This window comes from Schistocerca nitens, chromosome 4 (assembly GCF_023898315.1).
Source record: "Schistocerca nitens isolate TAMUIC-IGC-003100 chromosome 4, iqSchNite1.1, whole genome shotgun sequence".
In the NCBI taxonomy this organism is placed as follows: Eukaryota; Metazoa; Arthropoda; class Insecta; order Orthoptera; family Acrididae; genus Schistocerca; species Schistocerca nitens.
In genome coordinates this window covers 500,189,008-500,213,193 of record NC_064617.1, presented here as the reverse complement: position 1 = coordinate 500,213,193, position 24,186 = coordinate 500,189,008, and the positions used below count along the sequence as shown (strand labels likewise).

General features: G+C 42.7%; 1 protein-coding gene and 1 non-coding gene across 2 annotated transcripts; one reads left to right on the top strand and one right to left on the bottom strand.

Annotated features, from left to right (window-relative positions):
- Positions 1-582: 582 nt before the first annotated feature.
- Positions 583-657, bottom strand: Trnas-cga (transfer RNA serine (anticodon CGA)). The gene has a single exon. It is a non-coding gene; the product is annotated as a tRNA-Ser (tRNA).
- Positions 658-9,838: 9,181 nt separating this feature from the next.
- LOC126251568 (cyclin-dependent kinase inhibitor 1C-like) lies at positions 9,839-20,019 on the top strand. The gene is made up of 2 exons (XM_049952086.1): positions 9,839-9,987; positions 19,700-20,019. The coding sequence occupies exons 1-2, from the start codon at positions 9,976-9,978 to the stop codon at positions 19,961-19,963; spliced, it is 276 nt and encodes a 91-aa protein (XP_049808043.1). The 5' UTR covers positions 9,839-9,975; the 3' UTR covers positions 19,964-20,019.
- The last annotated feature ends 4,167 nt before the right edge of the window (positions 20,020-24,186 follow it).

Genomic DNA, 24,186 nt, shown 5'->3' with positions numbered 1-24,186 from the left:
ACATGCTGCGACTCATTAAACTGACACTCTATCTTTGCCATCTGGGTGATAGTGTCGTTATTTTGAAGACATATAAGGACCATCTAAGTTATCCGGTAACTTTGTTGAAGTGTGTCCAGACTGCAGGCCTCTACCTGAATCTGAAAACTGAGAAAATAAGATCACAGATTATCGACTCCTGGACGCATTTATATGCTCATACAACTGATGAGCAATAATGGGCTTATGTAGCAAGGTACTTTCTTTGCAAAACTTGCTATAGAAAGATATCAAATTTTCGTGGAACGAGGTGAAATAAAAATCTTTCCTTATCCTTAAGAAAGTGCTAAAATTTTCTCCAGTGCTGTGACTATGACAAGAATGCTGACACAGAACTTCACACTGATGCTGGTGGTTATGGGGTAGGTGCAGTACCAGTGCACATTCAAGAAGACACCGAAATGGTGAATTACCATAAACCCGAAAAAGATTGCTTTGCAGTTGTTTGGGCGATCAACAGTTTCCAACAAAATTTAGTTGGCAAGCCATTCCCCATTGTAATGAACCACCACTCTCTTGAAACTTCATGGCAGATTAAAACTGTGTGTCGGACCGAGACTCGAACTCGGGACCTTTGCCTTTCGAAGGCAATTGCTCTACCAACTGAGCTACCCAAGCACGACTCACGCCCCGTTCTCACAGCTATACTTCCGCCAGTACCTCGTCTCCTACCTTCCAAACTTAACAGAAGCTCTCCTGCGAAACATCCCCTAGGCTGTGGCTAAGCCATGTCTCCGCAATATCCTTTCTTTCAGGAGTGCTAGTTCTGCAAGGTTCGCAGGAGAGCTTCTGTTAAATTTGGAAGGTAGGAGACGAGGTACTGGCGGAAGTAAAGCTGTGAGGACGGGGCGCGAGTCGTGCTTGGGTAGCTCAGTTGGTAGAGCACTTGCCCGCGAAAGGCAAAGGTCCCGAGTTCGAGTCTCGGTCCGGCACACAGTTTTAATCCACCAGGAAGTTTCATATTACCGCACACTCCGCTGCAGAGTGAAAATCTAATTCTGGCACTATTCTCTTTGTTGACTGGCTAGCCTGAAGGATCCACTGGGTAGGTTGGTGAGCTGAACACTGAAGCTTCAGGAATACGATATGACAGACGTGTGCACAAACAGACACAAACACGAGGATGCTGTCTGTTTTTCAAGGAATAATTTAGCAGACCAGAACAGTGTGGACGAAATCTCAGTCTGCATTAGATGACACTATTATTGAACAGAGGGAAGAACCAATAACGCTGGAAACTGTAGAGGGCTTGAAGGAGAAGGAACTGACCAAAGGAAGATTCCAGTTAATAATCGGTGTAGTGTATAAGAGGAACTATAAACAAATAGGGAAGAACTGGTTGTTCATCATGCCAGCTCATCTATGGTCACCTATCTCTGAAGTGTTTCCATGACGCTCCAGCATATGGTCACCTGAGATTCGTGAAGATTCTAGACCTAGTTTCCATCCATCTGTTAGACACTATGTGAGCCACTCTACGGAATGCTTGCCCATGACGGAGGTGCACGCTACAATTACCTCCAGTATATCTTGTACCAGAACCACCAACGAGTTGGAATCGACCATTTGGGGAACTTAGTGAAGTCGAAAAAGGAGAAACGATGGATAAAAGTCTGCAATGACTAACTGACCAACTATGCTGCCAACAAAACTCTGCTGACAGCTTAAGCTCTGGAAATCGTGACGTTTCTTGTAGAAGACATCATTTTGAAACAGGGAGCACACCATGTGATGATCTTTGAGTGTGAAAACGTTTTCACGTCGGCACTAGTATCAGTGGCAATTTCACACTGCAATATAACCCACATAATGACAGTAACCTACCGTTCATAGATGAGTGGCGTCATAGAACACTTTAATAAGACGTTGATAGATGTGCTCTCGATGAACTTCAACGTCGAATAGAGACACTGGGATACAATAGTAACCCTTGTGACATCCATACACAACTCAGCGCGACTGTCGCGAGGCCAAAACGATAAAGCTTACACTCTCTCCGTTTCAGCCGGATGGTCTGAGGATGAGTATGTGAAACACCTCTTCACCAGGACTCAGGAAGAAGGCCAGCTGTCGCGTATAAGGACGCTGGGCGCCCGGGAGAAATACCGCCAAGCCAAGCACCGGCCAGAAGATTAGACTTGGTAAGGATTTTAAGCCTGGTACTGTCGGAAAAAGTAATAAAGCGCTACTTTGGGCCACATAACCTTCGTCGATTGTCGGCCGTCACATATTAAGTCGAAGATTATGACCTTTCATCAAGAAGACAAAAGTGCAGAGATCTTGTCCACGTCTTCCGTATGAAGCACTACCACAGTCCACACGAGCAGATAGATGTCTCTGAGCACTATGGGACTTTACATCGGAGGTCATAAGTCTCCTAGACTTAGAACTACTTAAACATAACTAATCTAAGACATCACATACATCCATGCCCGAGGGAGGACTCCGGGGGGGGGGGGGGGGGAGGCGGTGGGGGGCGAGCGCAAGAACCGTGACAATGTCCCCCAGGACCGCACGGCTACCCCGCGTGGCGATTTTGGAATATTCGATATTTTTATAAACAGTTGCACTCTCCTTCCATGAAATCAGTTCTTTTCCGACTGTACGTTGCTGTCAATAATAAACGTCCATTTGGTACCAGATTTTGAACTTCATTAGCGGCGCTGCCTACAGATTTGGACTTGATTGTTAGTTGGACATGATAATTTCTTGCGTATCAGATGGAATAGTAATTCTGAGGAAAAGTCATCTACTCGGTTGGCCTCACTTTCACAGTAGAAAGCTCCATTCACTTCTTGACTTGTGACTTTCAAAAGACACAACTTACTACAATTACTTTCACGAACTTCCAGGTGTACATTCTTCCTCAACGTCCAAGACAACTGCCACCTTTTACCAGAATTAAGATCTTTTCCCTTTCTGGCTCTTACACTTACTCGTCTCTCTCTCTGTCTCTGTCTCTTTCTTTCTCTCTCTCTCTCTCTCTCTCTCTCTCTCTCTCTCTCTCTCTCTCTTTCTAATCCGGTTGGACCGATAGCACAATATTCTCTTCCAAAACACGTTTTCCATTAAGTCAGTTCTGTTGGTTCTCACTCGCCTTAGCACGTACCTCACACCACCAACAATACAAAAAGCTTCCAATATTTACTTAGCCTGAATTTCTCCTAAACCATATATTAAAAAACGTATTTCCTAAGACAGTCGTCCGCTATAACGACGATCCTGGTGGCCGGACACACAATCCTTATCTTCTCGTAAATCCTACTCAAGTGTCTTCTCCCAACTCTCCATGTTACCCATACATTTTCAATTTTTTTTTTAAATTTCTTTCCAGCAACCGTTAACTAAACCTCCCTTTCAAACACTCAACACTCTCCTGCTGTTTCGACATACCCAGTTTTAACATCATTAATTTCCAACCATTCTGTATTTCATAACCAATAAATTATGAATTAGGATTAGAGATCAATTCTTCTCCTGGATATGCTTTGCAGTTTAAAATCTGGTTTATTGAGTAGCAGGAGTAGCTCTCGATGAAAAACAAAAACATAACGGAAAGTAAGGGCCTAAATATTTGGAATGGGGATATAATGCTGACCAGCCAACATTTTTCCAGTCATCAACAGTCCAATGTCGGTGTTGACGGTCCCAGACAAGGTGTAAATCCTTGTGTCGTGCAGTCATCAAGGGTACAAGAGTGGGCCTTCCCTTCGGCTCCGAAATCCCATATGGATGATGTTTCGTAGAATGCTTAGCACGTTGACACTTGTTGACAGCCCTCATTGAAATCTGCAGTAATTTGGGGAAGGGGCTGCACTTCTGCGACACACACACACACACACACACGTATATATATATATATATATATATATATATATATATATATATATATATATATATATATATATATGGTTCATATTGTGTACGTAGATACGTAAAACGTGCAAGAGGGAAACCATTATGTGCTCATGAGAGTTGATGGCAGCAGACCGTATTATTCGTTTCGGACATCTTGATAAGTATGGAGGTGTGATTACACATGTTAATCACATCGCGATTACGGGCAGCATGGGGTTCACGCCTGAGCCTCGGGACGTGCGCTATCAGCGCATGTCGGGTGTTTCAAGCGTCAACTTCGCGTCTTAATACATCGGGATATAATGGGAATATTGCGATGCAATCAACGCCATTGTGTATGTGCTTTGTCATGCTATGGATTGCTGAAGAAAAATATAGGAGGTCCATTTAAAAAGACATAAGTTTGTGTTAAAAAACACATATGTTTTCGTTTTAAAATATTTCCAAATATGTACATTCATGGGCCCCAGCCCCTACATTGATACCGGTGAAAGTCGTTTTCCAATAGCTGTTATTGTTCCAGAGGTATTTTGGCTGGACAAGATAGCTGGGACACCCTATATATATATATATATATATATATATATATATATATATATATATACTGACGGCTGAAGAGAATCTTTCAGTGTCACAGAAGTGCGACGCCTTCCCCAAATTACTGCAGATTTCAATTATGGCCGTCAACAAGTGTCATCGTGCTAAGCATTCAACGAAGCATCATCGATATGGTCTTTCGGAATCGAAGGCCCACTCTTGTACCCTTGATGACTGCACGACACAAGGATTTACGCCTCGCCTGGGACCGTCATCACCGACATTGGACTGTTGGTGACTGGAAACAAGTTGCCTCGTCGGTCGAGTCTCGTTTCAAATAGAATCGAGAGGATGGATGGGTACGGGTATGGAGACAGCTTCATGAGTTCATTAACGCTGCATGTCAGCAGGGGACTGTCAAGCTGGTGGAGGCTCTGAAAAGCTGTGAGGTGTGTGCAGCTGGAGTGATATGGGACTCCTGATACGTCTAGATACGACTCTGCTAGGTGACATATACGTAAGCATCTTGTTTGATCACCAGCATCCACTCATGTTCGCTGAGCGTTCCTACGAACTTGGGCGTTTCCAGCAGGACAATGCAACACTCCACACGTCCAGAATTGCTAGAGAGTGGCTCCAGGAACACTTTTATGAATTTAAACACTTCCGCTGGCCACCAGATTCCGCAGACATGAACATTATTGAGCATATCTGGGATGCCTCGCAACGTGCTGTTCATAAGAGATCTCCACCCTCACGTACTCTTACGGATTTATCGAGAGCCCTGCAGGATTTGTAGTGTAAATTCCGTACAGCACTACTTCAGAAACGTGTTGCGGCACTTCTGCGTGCTCGGGGGAGGCCCTACGCGATATTAGGCAGGTGTAACAATTTCTTTGGCTCTTCAGCATATATATATATATATATATATATATATATATATATATATATATATATATTGCATAAGGAGAGAAGATATTCTTTAGTAAGAAAAGCACACCAGGTACATTAAGATAGATTTATTTCTAATGTCTAAAATGATCACAGGAGAAAGCACATGGCGTATAACGTTTTAGAAGTTTCGATCTCAACAGAGAAAGGAGAAGATTCAAATAAATAATGCAGAAGAAGAACTCTGGGTAAAATATTGTAAAGGATTATGGTATTATGGTCCAGAACAAGAAACTGAAATTGAACCAATAGGGATTAGATAAAATACAGTCTTGCGAAATAACATCTGCCTTAAGAACAGTAAAGCGATAGGAAAAGATAGTAGGAATGCTGAAATGCTAAAATGTGGAGGAATGACGGAATATCTATGGACTCGCATTCGGGAGGACGACGGTTCAAACCCGCGTCAGACCATCCTGATTTAGTCGCTTCAGGCAAATGCCCGGATGATTCATTTGAAAGGGCACGGCTGATTTACTTTCCCATCCTTCCCTAACCCGATGGTACCGATGACCTCGCTGTTTGGTCTCACCCCCAAATCAACCTAGCAACAAATCAACCTCTATGATAGATACACCTCTTATACAGAGGTTGAAAGAGGACTGGAAGATTGCTGGAGCGATATCACTTCCAGTAACTACAGAGCAATAATTTTAATGGATTCTGCACACAAGTTTTATGCTAAGATTTTATGCTGAAAACATAACTGCATGAGGAACATACGGGTTTCAGGTAAGGAAGCTTCAAGATAGATGCAGTTTTTATATTACAGCAGATGGCACAAAAACGCAGAGAATGTAAAAAATAATCTCCGATTGCCTTTATCGATTTAAAGAAAGAGTTTGACACTGTCAATAGACAGAAACTTTGGAAGATAATGACGAATCACTGATATCTGGAACATCTAATACAAGCAATAACAAGTTTATATCAGAACACGACTATCACTCTAGGTCTCGATGGAAGAATGACTTAATGAGGTATCAACTAACAAAGGAGTACGACCAGGCTGCTGTATCTCTCCAACCCTGTTCTACATTTACATACATGAAATAATGCATATATGCAAAACAGGATATCAAAATGTTGCGTACCTACACAGCGCGGCTGTTTAAATAACTTACTATATGCCGACGATCCAATGATCGTAGTAGATAAATAATAGGTTCTTCGGAAAGTAATTTACTTGCCGCAACAAATACAGTAAGAGCAAAATTTGACATGGAGATCTAAACAGAAGAATGTAGGACTAGTGGCATTGATGGGGAAAGAAAACATAGAACCAAATTAGTGGTATTCAGAAGATTTTAGGGCTATAATTATCTAAAATGTGAGGTGATATATGGCTCCAGCAAAGATATAAAAATTGAACTTAGTAAAACTTAGTCTAAAAGATATAATTGTAGATTATAGATGAAAATAGAACGAACAGCTAGAAAGTACGGATACCGAGATACTTCGCTTAAAGGCTGGAAATTATGTGCCAACGAAGAAGAGATAGAGGAAGGCCCACGAGAAAGATGGCTACTGTAATAGCTTCGTCTAATACTTGAAGAGAAGAAGAAGAAATTTAGTTTGCAAGTATCTGTCATAATACAGGGTGTTTCAAAAAGAATACCACAACTTTAGGAATTTAAAACTCTGCAACGACAAAAGGCAGAGCTAAGCACTATCTGCCGGCGAATTAAGGGAGCTATAAAGTTTCATTTAGTTGTACATTTGTTCGCTTGAGGCGCTGTTGACTAGGCGTCAGCGTCAGTTGATGCTAAGATGGCGACCGCTCAACAGAAAGCTTTTTGTGTTATTGAGTACGGCAGAAGTGAATCGACGACAGTTGTTCAGCGTGCATTTCGAACGAAGTCAACCGTCACAATGTCTGTATATGGGGCACTGAGAATCCGCGGGAAACAACTCAGTATGAACGTGACTCGCCTAAGGTGAACGTTTTCTGTGCCATTTCAGCCAATAAAGTTTTTGGTCCCTTTTTCTTCGAAGGTGGTACTGTAACTGGACTACAGTATCTGGAGATGTTAGAGAATTGGCTGTTCCCTCAGCTCGAACAAGAAGCACAACAATTCATATTTCAGCAGGATGGAGCGCCACCACATTGGCACTTATCTGTCCGTAACTACCTGAACGTCAACTACCCGAGGCGATGGATCGGCCGCCAGGCAGCCCGTGACAGAGCACTTCATCACTGGCCTCCAAGAAGCCCTGATCTTACCCCCTGCGATTTTTTCTTATGGGGGTATGTTAAGGATATGGTGTTTCGGCCACCTCTCCCAGCCACCATTGATGATTTGAAACGAGAAATAACAGCAGCTATCCAAACTGTTACGCCTGATATGCTACAGAGAGTGTGGAACGAGTTGGAGTATCGGGTTGATATTGCTCGAGTGTCTGGAGGGGGCCATATTGAACATCTCTGAACTTGTTTTTGAGTGAAAAAAAACCTTTTTAAATACTCTTTGTAATGATGTATAACAGAAGGTTATATTATGTTTCTTTCATTAAATACACATTTTTAAAGTTGTGGTATTCTTTTTGAATCACCCTGTATTATATAATCTGTCTGAATCCTTCCGGCGTATCACGTCTCTTCAACGTAAAGAACAATCTTCCATGATTTTTAAACGATGTGTTTGCATTTATTAATTTGTGCTCTGTGGCAAATCCTAGCAGGCGGGTTCCTCTCATTCCGATCTCCAGTGCACATCATACTATTTTCCCCTCTCCTTCTTTTTCTACTATCCAATACTCGTCTACCTTAATGTAATGAATGGTGCTATTAAGACTTTTTGACAGGATACACTAACAATCGAAATTTTTGAAACTGCCTATCACAGTGGGTGTTGTTGATTCAAGTCATTGGTTTCAATAAACTTTCTGCTTTCTCTCTGCAGGTGTGCTGAAGAACAAATTTTGAGGTAGTTTTCTAGGGGCAGCGCTGTTCATATAGTGATTGACTAATATGTCAGTTGCGTTTTACTTTCGAGTGCACCTGCATCAGTCTATCCTTACAGTTGACAGGCAAAAGTTTGAAGGTCATTTTGGGGCCAATAAATGTAATTCGTGATATCTATCCATGTTAGGGTATGATAGACTTTAATCTATTACTTGTCAAGGAAAGTCTGTTGCAATTCTGCCATGGCGAATGAACATTCCCAGTCTTGTAACGAAAGGAACCAGTCACATTAACAGTAGTCTTTATACATTAGATAAGACAACGGGTCAATGTAACTGAATGTCAGTAACAACGCTCTAAACACTTATAAACAGAAATTTGTTGTTGAAAATGTGACTCAACAATGGTATCTCTGATTTGGATCGCATCACTGATGTGAGTTGCGGTGAGTGTCAGATGTTATCATGGTTGATTACTAAGATAATGGAGGCCTTGTTCAACTACGTTCTACCGCCTAAAGAAACTCTCATTTCATGTAAATTTTGTGCATATACAAATCCCGAAGAAATATGTGTAAAAACTGAACTATTAGCAATAGAACAGAGTAAAACACAACACCTTTGAATCTCGTTCATGGTAACGGATACCGTCAACAATACTTGTATTCTTCGTAAACATGAAGGCCATTTCCATTACAAAACATCGATATATTCCACATTACATAGAGATGAATGGCATCGTTTTAAATATTTGAATTACCATAGCCAGTAAGCTCACAAATGAAATCCCAATGTATCCACTGACATAAGCGTGACAACACGTTTTTCTTCAATTAGCGTTTGGCAATTTAATCATACAGAAAACGGGATGGATTTGGTTGTCACAGCCAAAGATTTTACTTAAAATTATGTTCTGGTGTATAGAAATGAAGTACCAAGTAAAAGCAATGTTAGTCTCCCCAATAGGTCAAAGACGAGAGCTGAACTAGTACACTCCGTTTTATGAGGAACTCAGGCTAGCCTGAGACTACAGAAGTAGAAAAGGCGTCAACTTCTAACATGTCTCCCAACATTTGCTGAAAATTGGTCAGGTGTTTATACGAACTTCCTAACTTGAAATACTACGTACAACCACGTCCTAAAATATTCACAATTTCTCTTATAATTCCTTGAATTTCAGAACCAAGAGTGAAAGTTAACTCTACATTTGCTAATAAGGAAGACGATCTGTAGTTTTCCTGCATGAAGAAGACAAACAAACGAATTTGTAAGGAGTGACAAATTGCTCTAAACATACCGTTGAATACATAAATACAGATTAAAGTAAAATTAAACTGCTGTTAGACTGGCATCGACCCAGTTACCGGAAGATAACGCGCAGTGAGGTGTCCTCCAGGTAGCAGTGAGCTGTGAAAGTAAGACAAAGCGCCTCTTGCGGCTGGGAGCGATCGGTATCGGGAGTAGGTTGCGGCGCGGCGCGGCGCGGCGGGACGACAGTAGAATGGTACAGTGACGGCCGCTACGGCCTGGGAGAATGGAGACCGCCCTTGAGAGCAGGGGAGGGAAGCGTCGCGAGGGCTGCTGCACTGCCGGTATATAAGGCCGCATCCTCACTGCTCGCCACCAGTCCACGGGACACAGTCTGCATAGTTAGCCACCGACCTCCGCTGCTACTCTACCGACAACATGCTGAAGCTGGTGAGTTTCTGCTTCACCTGCAGTGGACAGCCGAGAGAGCTTTGCTTGTGTATCACAACTTAAATTACTTCAGCACTAGTCTTTTCCTCATGGCTTCATGCTTGCATGTATGTCACATATAATGCGCATGTCTCCTGATCATCTGCTCCTCTGCTCTCTGTCTCTGCCCATAAATCCTCCTACATTTGTGTCCATCTCGTCCTCCCCTCTCCGTCCGTTTCGTCCCCCACCCTCTCTCCCTGTCTATTTCCTCCTCCTACTCCCTCGTCTTTATATCTCCTCCTGTCCCATCTCCCCATTCCCATCCCCTTCTACTCCCCCTCTTCCTGTCAATACCATCCTTCCCCCATCTCTCTCCAGGAATGCTCATTGACACAAATAGCACCTGCAGAAGATGTCGATATAGTGAGCTAGTACTAATTCCAAAACACACCTCTTGTACAGTGCAGCCTATATGCCAAAGGCACGGAACCCTTTTTTTCCCATAACATGTAAGATGCCATCCAAAGGTCGATAAAGCATGCCGATACCTTACAAAACAACACACCTGATGCAATGGGCAGCCTATGCAACAATGGCAGGAAAACCACCTCTTTCCCCTGATGTATGGGCTGCCCTGCAAAGCAGGTCCATAAGACAGGTCAATATTATTCCCATGCAACACACCTGCCATGCAGGGTAGCCTGTGCAGCAGGAGCTTAAAAAACTTGTTTGCCTGTATCTCAATAAACATTAGCGCTAGAGCATCATAAAATCCCCTATATTGGTTCTCTCAGGGCAAGGAGTTTGTTGGCCCACTTCAGTTCAGGTGCTGGGGAGGAGTTCTTACACAAATATACATGTGCCCAGCCATACATGTGTCCATCTGAATATCTATTAGAGTATTGTGTGAAAATTTTAAATAAGTAGTCAGGAAGTCTGCAAGATTTTTGCTAAAATCCTTTCCCCTATATATAGTACATACATAAATATATATGAAGATATTGTCAGACATTCGAATGTAATAAATTTCCTTTAGACAGTATAGCTTCTGTCCGTGAAACAGCACGGTTTTAGAAAGCATCGCTCATGCGAGACTTAGCTTGTTCTTTTCTCACAGAATTTCCAGCGACCTGTGGATAAATGGCAACTAACAGGTTCCATATTTCTAGATTTCCAATAATTTTATCTTGGAACTCTGCCATTTGGTCCGTGTTTGCATAGAATAACAGTAATATCAAAAATTGAGTCAGCCTTGATGCAAAACACCTTGTTATTTGTTTATTTCTTTATTCTCCCAAACTAGTTTCGGCGACAAATACCACCATCATCAGTGGGTTCTTTAATCTAAAACATGCAGAAAATAGCATGGTTATACAAACACACTAACACGTTATTACACTTTCACTGTTCTTTTTCGAAATATAGTTTTCTATGCTACTTTCATACTACCTCATTTATTAGATGTTACAGCATGTTTTAAGAATTACTGTCACTTTTTGCGACATATTTTCTGTGCGCTTTTTTTCTGTCGCCGTTTTTTACTCAGCGAACATCATGTCATCTGCAACCGTGTGAGCGGCTGTTAGTAAACAAAATATTAAAAGGTGAACTTCACATGTCAGCAATATACACTTGGGGTTCTGGTAGTGTTGCGGAATCCAGTTATTTCGTGTGTACTGAGCTGTTATTTAGCTATTCGTGTACTCACTTCGTTGGATGGTATGTAGCGGCTTTTATACACAGAAAAACAAAACTTTCGCACTTTGTTTCTGATCCAGAATATTACGCCATCTTGCTGTTCGTGTGTGTCGCGAGAGGTGTATCGCATGCGGCGAGAAAGGCTGTGAAAACTGTAGCGCGAATTACGACTTCTGTTCATTATTTATGTCTCTGTGTGTGATGGGGAAGTGGTTCTTTTACGCGTGTCTGCTTTCTGTTCTGTCTTCTTGATCAGCTCTCTCAGAGCGGTAAAGAGTGTGTTGTTGCAAAGTGTTGTGTTTTCTGAATAGGGGAATGAATTATAACCTGCCAACGAAGTTCAGTGATTCAGTGTCCAGAAACATTTAATTCCATGGTGAAAAATGGATGTGTAATTGCAGATTTGTACGCGACAATGTGGTGGTTACTGTATGTAATTCTTTGCACGCTCAACAGAGCGTTAGACAGCTCATTCTCACACTGTACCAAAATATTGTCATTGTAACTAGATCTCAGAAGAATAATTATCAGTGTTAATTAACGATAACGCAATATGTTGCCAAAACCAAATATTTTGTTCATAAAACTTCGCTACTGACTTTTTACAACGAAATTAGAACGATCATTAACAACTCTAATGTGTTGCTAAAAAACGCGAAGAAAAAGGATCTGTTAAAGAAGAATCCTAAAAATCCTTATTTGAAAGTACAGATTAAGTTGCACAAAGAAAATGCCTCTATTCGTCCTGTTATTATTGTGTATAAGAGTCCAAACTAGTCTGCAAACAAGTTCTACCAGTCAAAAATTAATGAACTTTATGCATTCGACAAATCATATAGTTTAAAAAATAGTCAGAACTGATTATTGTAACAGAAAATAGCACACTATTATCTCTTAACTTAAACAACCTAGCTACAAATATACCTATCTGGGAAACGTTAGAAATTGTATTTAAAAATTTGACGGCATTGGGAAAAGTCGATACCCCTTAATTATTATATTACTTGAACTTATAAAACTAACATTTTCTTTAAGTGTTTCTCGTTCAGCTAAAAAACGTACTGTCAAAATAAGGGATAGGCAATAGTTTCAAACCCCTCAGGCATTCTCTTGGAGATGTTTATAAACAATTTAGAAAACAAATTTCACCAAACCGATGGTGATGTGCCTACGAAAATCTTGTATGAGAGATGTACAGGAGATTCGTAGACGACATTTTCATGTTCTTCAGTGTTAGTATAGAAGAAATTGTGGAATTGGTTGTTTCCTTAACTTCCTTGGGTACATAATAACTTTTACGAAAGAACAGGAAAAAATCAGTCCGCTTAACTTTCTTGACATACATATAACGGGGGTAGGTTCGAGTCTTGTGCATAACATATTTCGGAAGCCGGCAGCGTCCGACATATTTATTCAATCAGATTGATACCGTCTGAGATCACAGAAAAAAAGCATTTTTTTTTAATTCAGTGTTTCACAGGTTGGCTAAGTTTTAGTTAGAGGAGGGTGGTAAAAACAGGGAAACTCATACCATTATTCAGGTAGGCAAGGCAAACGGCTGTGGGGAAAGTGATATTAGAAAGATGAGTGGAAGAGCGTTTAGCAAAATAGAAAATAAAAATATTTTTATAAGTGTCAGCTTGAAATACATATCTCTGCCATATTATGGGTCGTTATCTGAAAAATCTGCAATTCCTTTCAGAAATCATAGTATACAGGTAGGTTTCTAGACAAATAGAAACATAGGGCAGCTTCTGCGCCATAATTTGAAGCCCCCCTAAATAAATTTGGTAATGTGCTAGTATATAAGATTAAATGTGTGTCATGCAGCTGCGACTATATCGGGAAGATGGATAGATAATTAAAAAACTGTTTAGGGAACATGATGCACAAGCAACAACAGCTCTGGGAGCACATCTACGAGACCATAACCATACGCTAATACAAATCGAAATTTCACTTATTGTATTGCACTTTGAGAACAAGGACAATAATTTTGATATATTTGAAGAGTTATACATTTGTATTAACAACCGTTCATCTTACGACAAATGGCAGGTAGCCGGAAGCGCTTTTTGTCAATATTTGATAGACTGTTTCTCTCGAAATGATTAAAACACTTACCTACCTGAGATACTTCGAGAACAATTTAATTCAACATCTTTTCAGAACCCCCTGTTGTTACACCTGAAATATCTTCATGAAACAACAAACCAATTACGTCGATCCAACTTGAGCAATGTACTCCAATTAGTAAAGCAGACAGTTAATGACATTTTAGTATGAATTTAATCAGTACTTTAGTCTTACCTTAAAATACATATTTGTAAATTAGACTAACACTTTATCACCTAATGTGTAGGCGCTTTTATAAAGAATTTCCACAACTTCTACAACTATTTGTAACGAATACAGACAATTTTATTTTGTAATGTTATTCAGTAAATTCCTTGTAAAAATTACCAATGATTAGGACTGTGGACCATTGTGTAATTTTACGTTCTTGTATACGCGTATGCTAAGTTGTTTACCTGACTAGTACCTTCCACATAAGCCACGAAAAATTGTGATGCTCAATACACATATATGGGCACCAACACCCTCTAGTGGCCAACACGTTTTCTTCTGTAGTGCAGACAGTTCAGCTTTACATGACAGTTATAGCCATTTGCCTGTTAGGTTTTCGTTGGCATTAATTTTTTAACTGATGAAGCTTAAGCTTCAGTTGTCGATACACGACTGGCATGTCAAAGTTCTGTTCTACATATATACTCTGTGGTGTGTTTTCGAAGTTTGCATTTTATTACTCTTGACTTGTGTAATTGTAATGACCATTATAAGACTCTAGTAATATTTATTTGATGTAAAGCCTACAAATCCCTCATATGTCCTATCCTCTGTTAAGCCAGTTTTGCCTGGATCTCTGCCACTCCCCCCATCCAAATTCTTGAACCGCATGCACTCGACCTTGTCTTCTGTATCTGCCTTCTGCCCCCACATGGCTCCTGTAAGACCTCATCCCCTTCCTCCACCTCCTCCTTTTTCCTCTAACATATCCACATCCTTTACACTGTCTGCAGACTTGATCCCCATCCCCTGGTGCCCTTCTTCCTCTCCATCCCACCCATTACCACACCTCTATCATTGCATCTCCCCTCCTCTCTCCACCTCCACACCATATCCTTCTTCAGGACAATTTCCAGCAACTCCCCTCCCAGATGGTGATCTTTGCCATGACATCTACCCTTCCTACCAACTGTAACCTGTCCTTGTTCCTCCCTCCCCTTCCCCAAGACCCCACATATCTGCTCCTCTCCTTCCCTCAGAGCTGTTTTCCTCTTCCCCCCCCCCCCCCTAAGCCTCTGCTCTCCCTCCTCAGCTGTTTTCCACTCGCATCCTTCCCTTCCCGGCCCCCTTCAGTGCACCCCCACCCCATCTCCCCTTCTCTCCCCTCCTCTACCCCATCACTTCTCCCTTATTTTTTCCTTCTCCCTCATATCACTACCCCTGGCAGATCCTCCCAATTTGTTCTTTGTCATCAGTGTGCGATGTCAGTGTTGTGTTTGGTGCCATTCTACAGTGACGTCAAGTGCTGTGGTTTTAATTGTGTGCTTGACTTTATGCTCTGGCCATACTTCACCTTGTGTTCTTTAACTGTTACACTGTGTGGTTTTTTGTGTAAAATAGATTTTTAGATTTTCATCTCCATTTTTACAGTCACTCCGTTTTGTATGCTCTCTTTGATTATGTTCCCCCTTTTTATATCTATGTTCTGCCATGTTTTCTTCTTTATGTTGTTTTAAATGTCTTCCTGTTATAAACTTAGTGTCTCTTGGCTGAAGATCAGCCCCTGTCCTGCTGCCAGCCCGCTCCAGATAGGGAACTGAAATACAATAAAGAAAAGAATGTATCTGATGTGAAAAGAAACATGTCATGACAAGAAACCATAAGGAAATTTACAAAAAAAAAGCAGTCAATATTTTTGAGCTATATTACAGCATTTTAAAAATCTATTTCATAATTACTGTGTTAATGGTTACATTCCGCTTTTGGAATTTTCAATCCAACTTAGATAACACTGCAAAGCGCAATGAAATGGAATGAGCATTTAAGGATTGTCATAGGTATGGCTGATGGTCGACTCTGGTTTATTGGGAGAATTTTGGGAAAGTGTGATTGATTTGTAAGGACGGCCACATGTAGGACACTAGTACAACCCATTCTTGAGTATTGCTCGAGTGTTTAGTATCCACACCAGGTCAAATTAAAGGAAGGCATTGCAGAAATTCAAAGGCAGACTGCTAGATTTGTTACTGGTAGGTTCGAACAACACATTAGCGTTACTGAGATGCTTCAGGAACTTAAATGGGAATCGCTGAATGGATGGCGACGTTCTTTTCGAAGGAGACTATTGAAAAAATTAACGAACCAGAATTTGATGGTGACTGCAGGACGATTCTGCTGCACCCAACTTACATCTCACGAATTGACCACAAACATAAGCTAAGCTAAGGGAAATCCTACGGTGGTATATAGATTGTTGTATCTCCATCGCTCTATTTGTGGTCTAACGGGAAAGGACTAATAGTGGTACAGGGTACCCTCCGCCACGCACTATACGGTGGCTTCCTCATTATCTATGAAGACATAGAGTAGTGATCTGATAGATCGACGAACAGGTTCTGCCACTGTTCTGATGTGCTATAATGTCTTCCACGCATCAGTAACCTTGATGAAGTTGTTCGCTGAATAGGAAATTACAGTCATATCATCTACTGTACCCATTGCCACTGTACAGGAGACGCTTTTCCTCGTACCTGCTACTGTTGTTTTCCAACAACACCAATCGTGGTCTTTGCTAATCATTCACATTATTCAATGTTTACACTCCTTTATCATTAATTTAGGAAGAAAAACAACACTACAGCAGACATTTGTTCCCCTCCATGACTTATTCCTTTCCAAGTTAAACAGACGAGGAACACTACACAGCACGACGAAAAAGTGTCTCAGAAACGTTTACAGACCCTCTTATGTTTCTCCATCACACTACTCAACACAATTCTAAGTTATTTCGACACTGAATGTTAGGTAATTTCCATAATTTTATGTTTGTCACCTTGGCGAGATACTTGTAAGAGTCTATTTAAATTGTGCTTCCAAATGGTATACTGGCTTTACCAGAATAGTTTACTTCCCCAGACTACAAAACTGAATTTACATTCTTGGGAGGAACGCCACAGCATCAATATACTGTCATTAACCAAGGACTGCTGGAGCGTGAATCGACGGTTGTCAGTCACCGCTAATTCACAGCTATCCACATATTTCTCACTTACGACGTGACAATATTACGTTGTCCATGAATTTAGTTTGTAGAGAACGAATCCGAAGCATCTTAAATTTAAATTAGAATAGTGTTACAACTCAGACCAGGTACGAATCAGTTCATCTCTGATGTCGCCTTGCTCAGAGTTCCACTTTATTTCAATAACGACCTTGTAGAACACTTACCGCGACATCATCTGTGAAGGATTATCTCCAGCGCTCAACACGAGCAATCGTATAATGCTGCATGGCGCTCATTGCTCAAGTTTCAATGCATAAATTAATTTGCGACGCCCTCGTTCCGATTCTGTTGCGGCGTGTACACAGCACGTGACGCCAGCCTTCAACAGTATATACTCTAAGTAGTTCCGCTACGTATCTAGCGTTCTGCAACATTCTGTTCGTACATAAGCAAAGTATAAGTAAAGGTCGAAGCAAGTTAACAAAGTAGGGCGAATGGTATCTCGCAAACTTTTACACAATGCCAGCCAGTGAAACTGATGTACCAGCAATACCAGGAAAAAAATTTTCTTATAGCGTGTACACAGCACTGTGAGGGGATAAATGCCGTGGGACACCTCCTAATACCGTGTCGGACATCCTTTTGACTGGCGTAGTGCGGACTAACGTGGAATGGACTCAACAACTGAGCCACGATTCTTCTATAGTTGTCCACAATTGCAGAGTTGTTGCCGGTGCACGATTTCGTGCACGGACTGTCCTCTCGATTGTGTCTCATAAATGTTCGACGATCCATGTCGGGTGATCTGAGTAGCCAAATCATTCGCTCTCGAATTGTCCAGAATATTCTTCAAACCAATCGCGAACGGTTGTGGTCCGGCGACATGGCACATTTCATCCATAAAAATTCCATCGTTATTTGTGAACCTTAACACCACGAACGGCTGCAAATGATCTCCAGGTATCCGAACATAACTATTTCCTGTCAATGATCGGTTCAGTTTACCAGAGGATCCAGTCAGTTCCAAGTAAACACAGCCCACACTACTACGGAGCCACCACTAGCACGGACAGTGCCTTGATGACAATTTGGGTCCATGGCTTCGCCGGGTCTGCGCCACTCTCGAACCCTATTGTCAGCTCATACCAGCTGAAATCTGGACTCATCTGAGCAGGCGTCGGTTTCCCAGTCGTCTACGGTTAAATCGATATGGTCACGAGCCCAGGAGAGGCGCTGCAGGACATGTCGTGCTGTTAGCAAAGGCACTCGCGGCGGTCATCTGCTGCTGTAGCTCATTAACCCTAAACTTGGCCCACTGTCATAACGGATACGTTCGTCGTACATCCCACATTGGTTTCTGAAGTTATTTCAAGAACCTTTGTTTGTGAATTAGCACAGACAACTCTACGCAAACGCCTCTTTTGTCAGTCTTAAGTAAAAGCCATCGGCCACTTCGTTGTCCGTGCTGAGAGGTAATGCCTGAAATTTGGTAGTCTCGGCACACTCTTGACACTGTAGAATATTGAATTCCCTAACGATTTTCGAAATGGATTGTCCCACGGGTCTAGCTTCAGATTCAAAATCTATTAATTCCCGTCCGAAACGTTTTCACGTGAACTACCTGACTACAAATGATAGCTTCGCTAAAACACTAACCTATTACACTTTGTGTACGCGATATTAGCAACATTTGTATATTTGTACATCGCTACCCTGAACTTTCGTCGCCTCACTGTGTGTAGCATCACTACTACCCACTTCGTGCGGTTGAGCTCTAAGGCTAATCATTTGCACATGTAAGTATGCAGTACCCTTCATTCCAGTTTGACTTGTGTTGCATTCCAGCTTTCATGGTGTTGAACTTTTAACTTCTGCGACTGCTTATAGCTTGGCAGTACGTGCGCTGTGTTACGGGTACTTGCTACTTGTTACGACTTCGTCTGCTGCCGATCTAACTCGGGCCGACCTCCAGAACTGAAGTCGACATCTGGCGGCGAACGGATGACTCCTGTGAGCTGGAACAGACTTTCAGAATCGTCACCTACGAACATTGAACATTCGGACACGGACCACGCCCATTCTCAGATGTCCGCAGCTCGTGGTCGTGCGGTAGCGTTCTCGCTTCCCGCGCCCGGGTTCCCGGGTTCGATTCCCGGCGGGGTCAGGGATTTTCTTTGCCTCGTGATGACTGGGTGTTGTGTGATGTCCTTAGGTTAGTTAGGTTTAAGTAGTTATAAGTTCTAGGGGACTGATGACCATAGATGTTAAGTCCAATAGTGCTCAGAACCATTTGAACCATTCTCAGATCCGAACTACTTCCTAATGGCTTCTGTCTGTTGCTGCCCGTGCTCCACTATTTATATCCAGCAGGAGGACGTTTTTTACCCTCGGTCGAAGCTTTTTGTTATTACTCCTGCAGTATATTGCAGCGTAACTTAGCGTGCTGGCCTCACTTCCCCTTACTCAGCACTATGGAGGCTTCGCTCGGCGCTCGGTCTGTGTGCGTCCTTGCGTCAGCCTGTCGGTACACTGCTGCTGTCAGCAAGGCTATCTGTGCCTGCCTACTTCGCAACGCCTCGGTCACCGGCACGCCTCTGTTTTGCCATTCTCCACTGCGTGAAGTAAAGCTTACTGCATGTGGCCGGAACAGCTGGTAGTCCGTGTGTGGAGTACGTGTGAATTGCTAGTGTTGTGGTAGCCCACAGCCGGTGCTCAGTACGCGGTGTTGCTCCCCTGTTGCAGGTGATGCTGCTGCCCCTGGTGTTCGCCGCCGCGTCCGCGGGCTTCCTGCGCGGCGCCGCCGTCGCCCCGGTAGCCGTGGCCGCCCCCGCCGTCGTGGCTGCTCCCGCGCACGCTGTGGTCGCAGCCCCCGCCCCCGCCATCGTCGCCCCCGCCCCCGCCGTCGTCGCCGCCCCCGCACTCGTGGCGGCGCCAGCGCTGCACCCTGCTCCCATCCCCGTCGCAGCACATCTGCCCGTGGCTGCGCCCGTTCTCAAGATTCATTAACACTTGAATATGTACCATTCTGGAGAGCTGATGAAATAAATGGTACTGAGATCGCATCTGTCTGTTAATTTAACCTGATTTTAAAAAATCTCAGCTTGAGACGTCAATTTTTCTATAATGGTGTTAGACGTCGCAAGTCGGTCTCTGAGCGTAATGGAAGCAGGTGTGAGATCGGTGAGATGGGAGGACAGATTCATCAAGGAATGAGTCGACACTACACTAGGATGCTTAGAATTACCACTCGACGTTCTCTCTGAGATATAGGGTCGAGATTAATATCAGACATGGTGCTCAACAAAGTACTGCGCAACAGAGAACTCGAAACGATATTCTAACAAGCAGTGGCACATGCCTTCAATAAAATATTTAAAACTCTGGGTGTTACAGCCAATTCGGAATGCAGTGATGGTTGTAGGACTGGTGGCGTCGGGAATGCAACATTCTGGAACCATCTTTATTAACACTTGAAATAGCGTCATGTCATACCAAATCCAGATCAAGAGGCGAACTTCCAGTGATCAGTTACAGTTTACTAGAAGAACTTTTAATAACCGCCATGTGTAAGCGTTAAGAAAGGAAAATACAGAATAGCATCACTTTAAAGAATTTTAGAGATTTTAGACTTTTTTTAAGGATCAATGCCTATGCCCAATTAAAAGAAATACCATAGAGATCTCAAGTCCCTGACGCTATTAAAATTTATTTTAAAACACTATTTCTTTAAAACGATGTTATAAAATTCCGAATTCAGCTTGGCTCTTTCCAAAAAAATCAACCACAAACAGTAACACCAGTGTTTTGAAAGAACATTGTTTAGTCTAAATGGATCTACTTAAAACACAGAACAGCCAAAACATCAACGGCTACCATATCACTTTTAACGAACGGATGTCCGTAATCCAGCTCCAAAGCCACACAAGTTCCCAAGGTAATATACCGGATTGATAAGTCCAATATTTCTCCCTGTCCAGGGTGATTGCAGATGTGATGGCAGGTGATGTTTTCTTGCTGTTGATTCGACAAAGAAGACGGCCCCAGAGTTACTCTAGCACTTGCGGTCAGTGTGTATACTTTTCCAGCTCTGCGCAGAGTAGTTCGGCGGGTGTTCAAGCGGCTCAGTGAGGTGACGAAACTGAACGATCACACCAATTCACATATGACCCAGAAAAAAAAGAACGTAGAACAGTATACAAGTTTGGTGTATGTAGGCTCTATTACTGACTATAACAAATAAACATAAACAAAAAATTTAAAAAAAAAGCCTACACCACACGTCAGGCGACAGCAGATGTAAATCAGTCGAATCCTGTTTATACATATTTTCTCTTAATGAACCTGCATCTAAAAAGTAATTCTTCGATATAAGTCTGCAGGTTTTCGTGGCCGTTATCATTGAAGACAAGTATCTAGGTTATCAGGTCAAGTCATGTTTCTCTTCAAACTTTCGAAATTTCTACAACTCTGCTGGGATATTTGCGGGAATCTTCGGAAGCGTCAAATTGGCTGAACTGTGGGCAAATGTTTCGACCTCTTTGCTAGAATGCTCTTCATAAATCCTCTAGTATCCCCAGTTAGCTCAATGTTCGGGTAGTTGACGAGACCAGAACATTATCAAAGGGGATCACAGCGGGAGCTGAAATGGCGACCCGATGAAAGACATGCGGGGATGTCGGTTTCAGCCGGACGAAGAAGCGCTAGAGTGGGTACAGCTGTGAATCCGTCAGCATCGACCGCGTTCTTCGAAATAGGAAGTGATCATCTCGTCTCTCAGTGAGATAAATATCTTAATGCTTGTGGTGATTATTTTAGAGTGGAACCATTCCACGGTCCCGTTGTGTTCGGTTTTCATTTGACTGCCCGTTATATGCTACAACTAAATCATTTAACACATTTTCGTGAGAATAGAAGCTCACATCTGCTGGGCAGTTAGGTGTTATTATCTCAATACTTTACTTTTATACAATGTGCAGATGCCACTGTCTCAGGTATCAGATTCCAGTGCCGCAAAGCATTGACACTAAGGAGCGCTCCCACACATGGCCTAGACACATACTGCGCCACCGATCCGCATCTCTCAGTAGAAAAATCTGATGACCAACTTTGCAGAGAAGGGCACACCATGGTGACCTAAGTAGCCACAATACAGAGACTGTTTAGGTGTTTTTGCGTAAGACGCTATAAGTGGACTCCTCTGACACTATAAAAACTGCTCCAGGAAGGCTAAATTACTGCACAGAGAGAGAGAGGTGTGAAGTCGTTTGCTCAGTGGGAAAGCTGCGGCAATGATTTCGTGGTTGCCCAACGGCGACACCTTGCGCCTTGGTCCTGTTGTGACTTACAGGGCAGGCGGACTACGGTTTCAGAAACAATAGCAGGCCAAGCATGCGTATATACCACCAATTTTAGAAATGCATGACCAGTCACCTTCAACGGTTAGTTAGGTCGGGAGGTCTATGCCAGTCTACGAGTTGAAATGTATGACCAAGCTCTGTCTTCACTACCTGCAGGCGTGCTGTCTCTGCTAAGTGTGGATGCTGCTGACTTGGTGCCTTCCACCTCGTGGGACATCTGCTGGTTAACTTCTGACCACTGGAGGTCGCCTACTCTGGTGGTCCATGGACCATCTAGTTGCCAAACTAGCTATGCCCGTCGTTGAACACCAACTTCCAAGCACACGTCACAGCTGTGAGCTGCCACTGTCCGCACTGGGGTCTACATTTCTGTACGCGTTGTGCATCCAGCGCCGAGCTCCGTCTTCACATCCGACAGCGCAACTGCCTAAGCTGACTGATACTCGCCAGCCTGCTTCTGGCCCTGAGCGAATGCCACCGCTGGAATGCTGACTGTGTGTTCAGCACGCCGTGCCATTCCAGTTGCCGTCCACTGCCCAGAACGACACAGCACACTGGCCAGGACAAAGCTTGCTATAAGGACGGACACTGGCACATGTCTAGAGGACTTTGGCTGCCATGTAGTACCACCATGACTATTGACTTCTGACAGGGACACAAAGAGTTTTTAACATAGCTCTTTTGTACGGGACATCGAACAACCACCTGGAACCATACAGCCTACACCACTGCAATCAAGTCTGTGGTGGTGTATTGGAGGTCTTCCTGACCATTAGCAGCCCAGTTCCACAACTCACCGAAGAGGTCATTCACCTCTGACCTTTTCACAAATATTTTACAACACCTTCTCTATTAATGGTTGGCAGTACAATCCATTCTCTCATAACTCTTGGGAGCCATAGTCATGCAGACCTGTAGACCAACTGCTGTTTCAGCATCTACAGAAGCTGCCGATGAACAGCACAGTATATTAAAGGTAAGTAGATAGGTCACTGCCCTCCCAGACATTAATGGCGGATCCTTAACCAGTACATCCTTAGGAAAATGAAGAAGGCGAGGTGGACAGCGTTCCAGTTATCATCATAAACAAAAACAATAATATTTTAGTTCTACAGGGGATCAAACCAGTACCATGTGTGACTAATATCGTCAAGACCTTCCGTCTTGACGATTGACAGTATATTACGAGGGTGAGTAAAATGAAAACCTTATATATTTTTTAAATATTATTTATTGTGCAGAAGTGGTACAAAGCTGTATCACTCTTCAACATAATCTCCCCCACGCTCAATGCAAGTCCTCCAGCGCTTACAAAGTGCATAAATCCCTTTAGAAAAAAATTCCTTTGGTAGTCTGCGCAACCACTCATGCACTGCGTGGCGTACCTCTTCATCAGAACGGAACATCTTTCCTCCCATTGCGTCTTTGAATGGTCCAAACATATGGAAATTACTTGGCACAAGGTCTGGTGAGTTGGTGGATGAGGAAGACACTCAAGTGTACCCAGGTTTCGTCCCCAGTAACGATTCTTCCAAGGAATCCATCACCTTCTCATTCAAAGCGCCAAAGAAGTTCTTCACAATCATCAACACGTCGTTCTCTCATTTCAGGAATCAGCTGCCATGGCACCCATTTTGCAGACCTTTGTGAAACTGGAGCACATCATGCACAATGTGGTGTGCTGACCTATGACTAATCTGTAAACATGCTGCAACATCAGTAAATGCCAATCGGCTTTTTTCCTTTTCTATGACTTCAACAGCTGCAATGTTCTATGGAGTCACAACTCGTTGTGCCTGACCTGGACGAGGAGCACCTTCCACTGAAGTTACACCATTTGCGAACTTCCTACTCCATTCGTAGACTTGCTGC